The following is a 13,455-nucleotide window of genomic DNA, read 5'->3' on the forward strand; positions in this document are numbered from 1 at the left end:
TTAGACGCTTCTCCGAGGAAAGCATCCGACTCTGCGATCTGTTCGGCTAACTGGATTAAGTCGTTAGTTTGCGTACCTGTCTTAATCCCCTCAGCCAGCTGCAGCGCCCAGGCTTCAATGGCCTTATTCACCCAACTAACTAACTAGTGCTGGATGCATCAAAACCCCTGCAACTGTATACAAGGATTTCAATGTGTGTTCTATCTTCCTATCCGAGGTTTCCTTTAGGGAAACCGCGCCAGGCACCGGAAGCACCGTTTTCTTGGAAAGACGGGCTACTGACGGGTCCACTGCTGGGAGGAGTTTCACATAATCTCCTACTGTCAGGTGGGAAAGGGTAATAAGACATATTTCTTAGAAATTTGAAATTTTTTGTCTGGGTGTTTCCATGCGGAAAAAAGAATCTCATCCAGCTCTTCTGATGCTGGAAAGGTAACAGACTGTTTAAATCTTTTACCAAAAATAGATGGTTTTTCAGTAACCTCTAAATCCTCTACATGCAACACCTGGCGTACTGCTGAAATTAAAGCATCCACGCCCTGAGATACTGGTTCTGGGTCTTCATGAACCTCGCCCTCTTCAGTGTCCTGCAACTCCTCATCTGACTCATCCCAGTGTAAGGGATTATGAATCAATCTCTTACTAAGGACTTGAGCAGGAGAAGAAGCAGCAGGTGGGCCTGGGACATTGCTTTTGTAAGTCCCTCACAGATCTGGCCAGAGAGCGAGCCCAATCTGGTTCAGCTGCTGTTTGTCTCAGCCTCTCCCTGTCCTTACAAGCTGATTCCAGCTCTGATGACATATTTGATATAACTGCAGTCAATTGTTCAGACCACCTAGGCTGGACTTCAAGATTAGTATCTTGAGGTAAAGACACACATTTATCACACAGTAAGGAAGCAGTAGATTGTCCCTGTGTTCATTTTTCACCACAAGTCTTGCATGAAAAAGACTTCTGTGCAACTTTAGACCCCTTGGTCTGTTACAGACACCACACCCACACACACAGAGAAAAGGACAGTAATGCAATAACAGATCTTTCAATCACACCACACACAGACCTGAAAGGGGTACAGAGGGAGATAAACTATAATGCTTGCAGCGCTAACCGAATAGTGCTGATAACAAGAATAAAAAATGCAAGTGCTGATACACAGAGTACTAGCCTGACTCCTGCACAGCTCTCTCTCCACCCTGTAGTGCGTGTAAAATGGCCACCAGCATCCTTCTGGAAGCGCTGAGGCTGCTGGGAGGCAGGAGCAGAAGGAAAACTTAGGCTCCGCCCCCCGCGCTAACGCGCTCTCAGCGCTAGCGGAGCGCACTGTGAATGCCCGCCTAAATACATGTCCTGGCTCCTCTGCTAACCAGGGAGCCAGGAAACACTAACCTTAGCCCTGCCTGTGCTGCCGGCGGCGGGCATATGCTACTGGGTCCCGCGACGTGCACTGCATGCAGCGCGTCTTTGGGTACCCTAGAGACTGAGGTCTCTGTAGCAGGAGACCTCAGCGCAAACTGCATGCAGCAGCGGTGAGGATCTCCCCGGCAGCTCCCTCGTCGCAGACAGGCAGGGGCAGTAGGCTGCCTGTCTGTCCTCAATGCTGTTGAGTATATTTCCGGAGCCCTAAGGAGGCTTCCGTCCAGCTTCCAGGGCACATTTTTTAGACTGACCTGGGGGGGTGTAGAGGGGGAGGAGCTAGCTACCAGTAGTTTTTTATTTAAAGGTGCAGCTCCCGGTTAACACACTCCTATACCCCATTGTACTGAGGCTCCAGTGTCCCCTGGTGGATGAAGGAGAAATTCTGTCAATGTCTCAATATTTATGCACCTTACTGTATGTATGTATACACACACACATTATATATATATATATATATATATATACACACACATACACACACACACATATATACAGACTCCCTTCCTGTGATGCCTAGCAGGCTTGGATCCTTAATTTCAGCCTCCCATTCTCTCAGACTCACTTCTGTGGTAAGAAGTGTCCAATCCCACACTACGAATTTCTTCCCTCTAGTAGGTGTACTAAGTTCAACCTCAAAAGAAGAGATATTCGAGGTCTGGAACCTAACCTTACTTGTTGGTTAAGGAAAAGATTGGATTCTGTACACAGAGAGATGGTGAAGCTGACACGATCCGAAGAGAAATCATCCATAAGGAAAGGCCTCGAATGCCGTAACCATCTACCTCAGGAGGCGAATGGAAATCTGCACCAAAACTAGATGTCGAAAGACCGTCCTCAACATCTCCTGCTGTTTTGAGGGAGGAACACTCGCTGACATAAGGTGCCCCTGATCATACCCAGAAATTGTAACGTCTGCTGGTTGCAGATGATACAAGGGAAAATTCAGAATCCACCCATGACGAACTAGACTGCTGTCAGTTACTGAGATTATTCTCAGTAATTGGACCCTGGAATGGGCCTTCAGCAGAAGATTGTCCAGATGATGGATGATAGTGATCCTCTGTATTCAAAAGAGTCCTCAGCACAGCCCTGATTTTTGTGAATATCCCGGGGGCTAAATAATGAGCTGAAGGGTAAGTGGAAATGAGAGTTTCGAATTTGAAACTCAGAAACGCCTGGAGAGGCGACTAGATAGGGATTCTTGATATCCAATGATATCCTGATTGTTCATAGTCCCGCACTTCCCGAGGGAAGGGACTCTGGGCCTGATTCAGAGACTGACGGTCTGAACAAGCGCTCGCTCTGAATCAGGCGTTTTTTTTTTTTTTGTGCTACCCCCTGGCTGCTCGCATAGCTGTGGGTGACCACCCACAGCTATAGTGAGCGGCCAAGATGGTGGTCGCAATGGTCAAGACCATCGGTCTTGCTACAAGACCCTTGTAGTAGAGTCTCGTGGCCGCAAGCCCCAGAGAGCTTCTGGCTCTAATAGAGCCGGAAGCTCTCCCACTGACATCACTGGTGATGTCAGAGGGGCCGCCCCCAAACGGCCTCCGTTTGGCCAGCCACCCCCCCTGCCCGCCTACCAAACGGGGCGAGCTGTCAATCACCATCGACAGCTCGCCCCCTTTGGTGCGAGACCCGGAGCTACGGAACACCCGTCGCTAGCCAGGTCTAGGGCATGCGCACGACGAAGCCGGCTCAGTCGTGCGCATGCGCAGTGGGCAAACATCGACCCGGTTGCGAGCGCTCACGACCGTGTCTGAATCAGGCCCTCTATCCTTAGGAATAGATTGAGATACATCAAGTTCGGAGTAGGTCTGATCAAGGTGTCCGGCTTCAGAACCACGAAGAGACCAGAATAAAACCTATTTTCCCCGGTCCAGGGACCTGGACCACCACACTCCTGTGGTAATCAAACTGTATCTCAAGCGATGACCCAAGCATCCGTACCAAATTCCGTTCCAACTACTCGGATGTCTACAAGACGCACTTCCACTCTGGGGACCCCCAGGTGAGAGGAAAACCCAGCAAGCACTATGCTTAGTAAAGATGTTGCTGCGATTCAGCCCCGGCCACCGGAATCACATGAAGTTGATGGTCGCGTGAACAAGCTGGAGCACTAAAGGACCCAGGCGAGGGTGCTTAGATAGAACTACTAGGGGGAAGAACTGCAGGTGGAATATAAAAAGGAGTTACCCCCAGTAATTAAGAGAAATCCAATTATCTGTATCTACTGTAAGTAATACACTATCCGCTACTGGAAGCGATATTTACAGATGTCTCAATTTTACATCCGCCCTTAAGCAGATTACAATGACAGGGTGCAGTATCACCCCTGCCACAGTATAAATGGACTTGAGAGTATACTTCAAGCTCCAGCCCGATATCTTTAAAAGACATAGGACCTCATTCAGAGTCGGTCGAAGCGGCCGCACGGTCGTACGCGAAAAGGGGCCGGATATGCAAATGATTCCCTCGCAAGTTGCGTCCCTAAGTTCGGATCGGTAGCTGGCCGACCAAGGGGAGGAAGCGGCCGGAATTCAAAAAAATACGCCCTCTTCTCGTACGCATTGCACGTCATCTCCGGGCATATAAGGATTAATCGAGACCATCGGGAACCATCGGAACTGGTCGTAGAGCATAAGGTTGACCATACCCTCTCTTAAGCTCTACGATCATGTCAGTGTTAAAACCTCCCATGTCACATGTGCCATGACGCTACTTTGTTAATTATGCATAAACCGTATGCACTCCCATAAAACACCGTTTGCATAATGAGGCACGCCTGCGTTTGGATCTCCACTCGCCCGTTTTCAAGCACCTTCCCCTGTTACCACCCACAAACGCCTCCATCTGTCACTCAAACTACCGACCTGGCTGTGTTCAAGGAGAGAGAAATTTCTGATCATAGTGGCTAGTTTGCGCACGTGCATTGCGAACTTTACGTATGCGCAGTATAGCGAACATCGGTGGCGTACGACCGTGCGGCCGCTTCGACCGACTCTGAATGAGTTCCATAGTCCCAGGAATCAGCAACGTCGATAATAATGAAAACGATAACCGCCGGGACATCTGAAACTTTACTGAAACTGGAAATGCAATAATTTTACTTTTATTTCTTTAAAAAGAAATACGGTGTAGCAGGACTAGTACACTAATCCTGTAACTGCAGAAATTAAAGCCTCTTTCACATCTGACACCCTTCAGTGGTACGGGAAAGAGCCATAGTTTTAAGCTAAGGTTATACTTCTAGGGGTAAATTTACTAAAGTGAATATTTTTAGAAGTGAGTTTTAAAAGTGATGTTGCCCATAGCAACCAATCAGATTATAACTTATCTTCTAGAACAGGAGTTCCCAACCACAGTCCAGGTTTTAAGGATAGTCATACTTGAGCACAGGTGTCTTAATTAGTACCTCAGTTATTTTTATTTAACCATCTGTGCTGAAGCATAGATATAACTAAAACCTGGACTGTTAGTATGCCTAGAGCACAGAGGTTGGGAAACACTGTTCTAGAAGGTGCTAGTTAAATGTTAAGTAGAATCTTATTGGTTGCTATGGGCAACATCACTTTTAAAACTCACTTCATTAAATATACCCCCTAGAGTCTACTTTTCCGAGAAACCTTCAACTCAGCATACAGAAGTCACTATGTAATCCACAGCGCTCTACGCCGCAAATCACCTCATGGAGACGTATAAGCAAATGTACATGGACGCCAAGGAAGGAGCCGCTTCTCGTATATGTTACGCTATCGGGATAACCTCCTTAAGGGCAGTCAGCAAATAGTCCAAAGCTCGGTTGCTTTGTTAGTGTAATCTGCACCCTGCCATCTCTGAATAAAATTGTAGAGGATGCAAAAGCCTACAACACCTGGTATTCCCAGGGTGTATACAGGGAGGTGTGGCCGTATATAGTAGAACATACAAACTCCTCTCAGCCAGAACTGCAGAGGCAACCGAACCCCCAGCGCTGCGATGCAGCAACGCCAATCACCACACCATCCGCACTACACAATAGGGTGTATGCACAATATTTGCAGGTAAATAATCATAGAGACGACATGATACATATAGACCCCCCCACACACAACAGTAAAGTGTAGTGAAAAGGTCAAAATAAGAACTGGGATATAGAGAGGCAGGAGAAAGCCACACTTGACCTAATAGTGCTCCTAGTATTGCCAGAAAACGCTAGGCATTGAAAGAAGTGTTCACATATACTTAAATGCTCTCCTGCCTTGCCTAAACCCCGCTGTGTACTTACAGTCCAGGATTAGGTTATCAATTCTATGCAGCAGGCTTTTAATAATTCTGCACACAGGGTCTCTCCGTGTAATGGCTGCCAACACTTCCAAAGAAGCACTGGGGCTGCTGATAGGGAGAAGCAGGACTCCGGAGCTAAGCTCCGCCACTCGCTATGGCGCTCAATCTTAGTGATGAGCGCTCTATACACATATACTGATCACCCTCTGCATGCTCTAACCACGCTAGGGTGGGTTCAGTCCGGTACTAGCATTCCTCATAGTGTTTAAGGCTTGATCTTTTTCTTATTGAGCAGAAAAGGAAGCTTGACCGGGGGGCTGCCCGGGTCCATGAACGGCAGTGAGTGTCAGCACAGCGCTGCCTATTATGGATACATACAGGACGCTGCTCTCTGCCAGTCTATGGGAATGACTGTACAAATTAACACTGTTTTTTTTACAGCCGAGTGCAGCGTCCGGGGATATGCAGTAGCCACAGTGGCTCTGATATCCATGCTGTGCTTTCTTGCTGCTCTGCTAGTCGGAGCAGTCTGCTGCAATATACACTGCCTTGTAATATGAAAACCTGGCTACCCGCTACTCGGGTTCTACTCACCAAGCTGCTTATGCTGCCAGTGGCGGTGTAACTGATGGGGGCCGCTATGCGCGCCTCACGCAGCAGCATGTGGAATCCCCTGTATAGTAGACAGATCTAAGCAGTCGGGGGCCCCAGGCGAAGTGTATGCACTTGCGAGCGGGTCCCCTCGGCTCCATCGTTGCAGACAGGCAGTGCAGCTACTGCCTGTCTGTCTTCAATGTATCTTCTTATTTCAAAGCAGCAGCGCTCTTTCAATTAAAAAACCCTGAAGAGGGTTTACACATCCAGCTCCGCTTGGGCACAAACTTAGACTGAGGCTTGTAGGGGAGTATAGAGGGGGAGGAGCTAGTCACACCACTTAAAATGTAAAGTGCCCAGCTCCACTTAGCACCGTCTATACCCCACTGTCTTTAGCCTCCAGTGTCCCCTAGTGGATGAAGGAGAAAATATGCCAATAATTGCAATCTCAATGCCGTCGCACTGCCAGCATAGAGACGCCCAATGCCTCCCACTACCGCTATCTCACATCCGTAATACCTTGCAAATCTCCATAAACAGAGGTAACATCGAGTACCACCAGCCCCTCAGGCTGCATATGCAATCGCAGTGGCTAATTTATGCACGCCGATGCAACGGCGTTCAAATGGACAGACGCCTCCGTTTCTCCGACCACTCCCCCGTCACCACACCCAAACGCCCACTGCATGTCAATCACTTTGCGATGGCTTTCCGTGGTCTGTGTGTTCGCAGTTTGATTGCAGTGGTGCCTCAGGCTGTCTGCGTACACTTTAGCAATAGTGATCCATAATGGATCAGGCCCCGAGTTCAGTCGATTTTGATATCGAGTAATACAGTTTTAGACCCAGAAGGACTAGCTGATATGAGCAGGAATTCAGTCTGGGACCGGGCACTTATCAGAAAAAGCCTATTGAATGGTGGACCAGATCCATCTGGCTATAGTTTGCTTAGATACTGGACAACCTCTAAACCCTCTATTCTGTAGGTCGCATAAATGTACTTTAAAATGTTTTCAGAATTTTCGGTCCATGAGCAACCTCAAGATAGGCTGCTCCTAGAATGGGAAGAATGGTGGACTTGGGTTGTTCCTGATAGCTAAATCAACAGCCAATAAAAGATAAACCACAAGATTGGGAAATTTCTTCTTCTTGAAGATATCCACTGGTGAAGCTTGTAGTACATCCAAGTCTTCCACAGCCTGACTGACTGCCTGACATAGCCAGTTCGCCAATTTCCTAAACTCTAACGGATTTGCCTTCACAGGAGGTAAAATTATCTGGATCGGATTCATCTAGAAACTTTTCCTCTTACTGAGAGAATACAGAACACAATGTCAGTAAGGTAAACCTGAGCCCACTGCTAAAGCTTGTACATTTCAGAAGCAATGGGAGCCTCCAGAAACCTTGTCATTTAAAAGATCCTAGCATTCCCAATAGGCTGTTTTAGCGGGGTGCCGAGCCCGGCCCCGGTTTCAAAAAGGCAGATTGCGCTCTGCACTTAAACAACCTGCCAGGTGCCGTCCCCGCCCTTGGGCCACAGTGTCCTGGGGATGGGGGGGTAATTATGGTGCAGCACTCACCACCTGTGAATAGACATTGTGCGCATGCCCACTTTTCTCGTGACAATGCCCATTTTTCGCCCGCACGTAACAGTAGATCCAAAGCAAGCCGTGTCAATTCAGAAATAACCTGATCCAGGGATCTTGACCAAGTAGACCCCTCTATCATAGCTGGGTTCTTCACTTCTGCCTAAGAACAGCCACACCAGCACAGACAGACAGCATGTATTGGAGCATCCTGACATCTCCACCTCTATTTTACTGCTTGATGCAATTAGGCGTGAGCTACTTGCGACACAAGAAAGTGCAGCTGTATGCCACACTTGCGGTATCACCAGCCTGGCACATTTCTGTTTGCAGCCCCATCTGCAAATTGCGGTGCCGTTGCTTTTTTATGCTGTTGCAACATCAACTCGCCCTCTTTGCACCTAATTGGATCGAACCCTCTCAGTCCATAAAGGGCTCAGATGTAATTGTGGGGGACCTTCACAAATCCTTCTGATGCACCTCTAGGCCACATGAGGACACTTACATCCACTTACCAGCCAGTAGTTGTGGAGGTGCCAGAATGATTTCTGGAGATCCCCCACCATTACATCTGGGCCCACCATTACATATGGCTTACAGTCTGAGATTATCTTTACAGCTAAAACAAGCTGTCAGATCTATAATCATTAATTTCACTTATGAAATATCTAATGCGAGAGAAAGTGAGGAGTTTCACAATCCACTATTATTTTTTCTGTAAAACACTTTAGAAGAGATGTATCAGGCCTATTTAAGAGTGGACAAAGATGTAGAAGGCCTATTTAAGAGTGGACAAGTGCCAAAGTTGCATATAGCAACCAGCTTTTACCTTTCATTTTACAGAATCTAGATGTATAAAATCAGATCCTAATAGAAATTTAGGCATTGCATAGGCGGCAGAAGCGAGCTGTGCACGTTTGGTCCAACGTATCTGCCACCAAGCTTTATTAACATGCGGCTGCAAATCCCCCATATAAACGTCTGCCGCCCTCCGCTACCAAACTGGATGGATTTGCTGTGGGTCCCAGCCTGCCACATGCAACGTAGCAGTCGACGGTCCCTACGAACTCTACTCAACACTGCTCCCCCGGCACTGTGCTCATTAGCTGCGGGTGTGACTGGGGCTTCTGTACTTCAGTGCTGCAGGCTGTTGCTCACGGAAAGGAATCCCCTTTAACTAGAACTATCAGCATTTTCCCACTTTCAGCTGTGCCCACATATAGCACCGTCTCTCTTCACAAATAGACTGGGGGAAGGGGGAGAAGAGTGAGAAGCAGAGGAACAAGAGAGTGAGGTGGAAAACAACAAGACAAAGTAATGGTAAATAGAAAGAAGAGGAAAATGAGGTGTAGTGGGATAGAAAGAAGTGGGGAATAGAAAAAGAATAGAAATAAGGAGAGGGGGAAGTGTTTCAGAAAAATAGAAATAGAATTAGATGTAGAAGGGAGAGATGGAGGAAAAAAAAAATGGAGAGGAGTCCCTGAAGAGAGAATAGAGATGAAAAAAAAAAAACACAGGCAACATCAAGAAACAATGCTAGTGTACTTAATAAATTCTAGTAAGAAGCTGATTAGTTGCTATGAGCAACTTTATCACTCTTCAGAGACTTGATACATTTCCCCCTTTGACAAAATAACAGAACTGGTTGTGCAGCAGCTGCAGAGTAATGTGGATAATGAGATGTGGCTAATGGTGCATACATACGGTCAGATTTTTTCTTCAGATATGGACGATAACGATTTAAAAATCGTTCAGTCGTTCATATCTGAAGGAAAATCGTTCATATCTGACATGCCTGAACGATGGACGATCAACGATGCGCGTTCCCGTTTGTCAGATAACGATATCTGACATCTGATGGGTTTGCAGTCAGACTTGGACGATTCCATTCATTTTAATGCAGTCAAAAATCGTTCAATCGTTCAAATCGTTCAGTCGTTCATCTGACAAATCTGACAGTGTGTACGCTCCATACGAGTCACAATGTTGTTGCCTGTATTAGAGTTTTATTATAAATGTATTTTATATTACAAAGCCATGAATTTAGCATCAGGAATAGACATCCAGTTTAAGATAAAATATATTGGGATAAAAGAATCAATAATTTGCTGGCAACCTACCGTTAGAATCCATTGTAGTCTGTGGAAGCATATGTTGGTTCACTTCTTTCTGGAATCGGGGTGGAAGAGTTACTTTCCTTACAGGCCTGTCAGAGGCAGAAATACAAAGGTTACATTGCTCATTAAAATCAAGTATACTTTACACAATGCACAATTTTTTGCTTGCAGAACACAAACCAATTAGCCACAACAGGAAGAAATATCAGTTTCCAGAACACAGTATTATGAAGAAAAATATGCTGCTTTGAAAAAAACCTTTGTAATTCATTTGTAATATTCTGTTGACCCATTAAAATCTAAAACGGTGTTTACCAGGGAATGGATGTGCAAACAGCTTACATTCATTTTATTTCAATGCTAAGTGACAGATAGTCACAAATTTTCCACGGGGATTACTGCACAAATCAACAATAAAAACACATGACAGTCATTACTATCTGATGTGACAAACACAAAAGTGAAAAAAAGATGATTTAAGCAAATGTGCATGCCAAACTGGTCTCCTGTTAGACATGCATCAGCTAAAAAATAAAAGGAATCTATGTAACAAGTATTAACAAAAGTGCTACTGAAGCATCCATGATCTCTGTAGCGCACCAGACACAGGAACACCAACGGCAGCAGGAATATCATAACCTGATACTGCTATGAAAACGTTCAACTAGGCAGATTTTATTCAAAACGTCCCCAAAATGAATTCAACTCACATTTGTTAGATCCATAGATAAGGTATCATTTAATACAATTGTCCACATTGAAATTGACTTTTTCTAAATTAACATATCAGGAAAAAAATAGGAAAAGCCAACAGTGTCACATTGCTCATTCCTTATGCCAGTTTAAAGTAAATACCAAAAGTGCTGTTATAGTGAGGGTGACTTTATAAAAACAACACACAAAAAAAAAAAAAAAAAAACAGGTTACCAAATATCAACTATTTTAAACTAATTTAGTGCAGAGAATATTGCATTTCTGGCAGGAAGCATCAGTTGTGTTGCATAACCAGTAGTTACAAAGAGGGAGCTCTGTATTTTAAAAAGGGGTTCTAGTCTATTGAAGTCGTCAAGGTTTTGTCTAACAAAATGAAAATAAAAGCTCTCACCAAGGAAGGGCAGTACTCTGGGCCTGATTCAGAGCCGGACGCTCTGACAGAGCGCTTGCTCTGAATCAGGGCCGGCCTTCTGTTTTGTTTTTTTAGAGCGGCCTCCTGGCCACTCGCATAGCTGTAGTTGACCACCCACAGCTATAGCGAGCGGCCAGGAAGATGGTCGCGATGGTCAAGACCATCGCGACCATCGGGCTTGCGACGAGACCCTTGTGGTAGGGTCTCGTTGCCACAAGCCCTAGAGTGCTTTCGGCTCTAACAAAGCCGAACGCACTCCCACTGACATCACTTGTGATGTCAGTGGGGCCGGACCCAGACAGTAGGCGTTCCCATGGGAACACCTCCGTCTGGGCAGCCACGCCCCCGGCCACCAAAGGGGGCATGCTGTCACTCAACATCGACAGCACGCCCCCTTTGGTACGAGACCCGGAGCATCGGATTGCCCGTCGCTACCTGGGTCTCGCGCATGCGCACGACGGAGCCGGCTCTGTCGTGCGCATGCGCACTGGGCCACCATCGACCCGCTTGCGAGCGCATAGCGCTCACAAGAGGGTCTGAATCAGGCCCTCTGTGCAAAATAAGCAACCTCTATAATGCGTCAATATTTCTACCAATAAATTAATCCCTATAGAAACCTCTCAGAGCTAAATAAAATTCCTCAAATGAATGAATAATAAAAAATAAAAAAACTCAGTCGACATGTTAATTACAGTTTTACCAGTCTCAGAAATCAATTTAAATATACAGGTAGCACAAACAAAAAGGACCTTTATGGGTGGGAGGAGGGTGTGATTTAAAAATTAGGAGATTGGCCCAACATGTTAAACAGAGAAATAAAATGTGCATATTCTAGAAACTAATGTATGTTCTCACCTGGTAATTGGTGGGGGCCTCTGCATTGGTACTTCCCTAACAAGTCCTGACCCGTACATTGGTGCAATATGTACATTAGGTGGGTCTATTGACGGACGGCCACTCCAAACAGTACCCTTTGCCCTTGAAACTTGGGGTATAGATCTCCGTATAACCCTGTCTTGCTGTGGTGCGAAACCTGGCTTTCTAAGCATTGCTTTAGGTGTTCCTTTAAATAAAAAATAAACACAAAATATGCATTTGTTGGTTTCCTTAAAAATTAATATCTAAAAACGAACATTTGTTTCTTAAGTGCCAAAAAAAGCAGTTACATTCTGATTATATAACTCTATCAAACAGTAAATTGGAGCCATACAGCAATTTGACAGTTCATGTAACAACTAATCAGTTGATGAAATGCTAGCTGATGTTTCATAGCCATTCCATGACATTTCAGCAAGGTAGTACATATCCACAAATATTTTCTGTAGAATGCTTCAAAATATAAAAAGTTCATAGTGATAAGAGGGTACTTTTCATCTTGAACTAAAAGTCAGCAAGTTCTGAAATGTTCCATTCTGTTTGACTGATTGATTAAAAAAAAGGGAGGGTGAAGGGTAGTGTTTAATTATTGTATTGTTCAAATAACACGAGAAGGTAAAAAGGTCAACAATGTAACATACTTCTAATAAATACTGTAGAGCAGGGGGTATTCCACCTTAACCTTCAAGTTTTCCCAACAGGTCAACATAGATGTCCTCACATCTGCACAATTAAAGAAATCCACAAAACATGACCTGTTGGTGGTACTTAAAAACTGAAGTTGAGAATCCCTGCTGTAGAGCAAAGGCAAGCATTGTGTTCATCTATAGCTATTATGAAGCCTGGAGTTCCCCATTGGATGGTGAGTCATAGGTTTAAAGAGCAATTCCACATATAACTGAAAACTCAGTTTTAGGTGGACTGTTCTACCTTCAACCTCGTACCTTAAATCTGGTATTCAGGATATCTGGCTGTCTCCCAATGTACTGTGCGCATTTTCGCTATTGCTGTTTTTCAGAGAGGCAGTATGTTAACCACAAACAAGTAGAGTACACATGATCAGCAGCAGGTACATGGTAGACATCAGAGGACCTGCCAATTAACAGACTGAAAGCCAGGTCATAAACCTTTGGGGGAAGTTTTGAAATTCAATTACCACACCCAAAATTAATTTATTGGCTTAATTAAATGAAAACAACTAGATTGTTGCAGTTAATAAACCATGGATATGCTATTCGAAAGTCCTCCTATTTTAAGGCTACAGCAGATATAGGTAACCTGCAGCTCTACAGCTGTTGAGGAGCTTCGTATCTAAAAGCATGATGTGCCTTCTATGCCGGTAACAGCTGTAGGGTGCAGATTGTCTGCCTCTAGGCTAAAGGGAGGATTGAAATATTTCAGAAACAAGCATTTATGAGCCAGACAAAAAAGTTAAAACATTTTTATATATTACCTGCCAAAAATCAGCAGACAAT

At 45.2% G+C, this 13,455-nt stretch overlaps 1 protein-coding gene across 1 annotated transcript in view; it reads right to left on the bottom strand.

The window, feature by feature from the left end:
- Positions 1-13,455, bottom strand: part of TDRD7 (tudor domain containing 7) — a 187,311-nt gene that overhangs the window by 119,632 nt on the left and 54,224 nt on the right. Inside the window, exons 4-5 of the mRNA XM_088461286.1 lie at positions 11,960-12,167; positions 9,982-10,067 (exon numbers count right to left, since the gene is read on the bottom strand). Coding sequence (XP_088317412.1) covers positions 9,982-10,067; positions 11,960-12,167 — 294 coding nt within the window. The remainder of the gene's footprint in view (positions 1-9,981; positions 10,068-11,959; positions 12,168-13,455) is intronic.

The sequence above is a fragment of the Taudactylus pleione genome, unplaced genomic scaffold (genome assembly GCF_031769625.1).
Source record: "Taudactylus pleione unplaced genomic scaffold, aTauple2 ptg001032l, whole genome shotgun sequence".
NCBI lineage: Eukaryota > Metazoa > Chordata > Amphibia > Anura > Myobatrachidae > Taudactylus > Taudactylus pleione.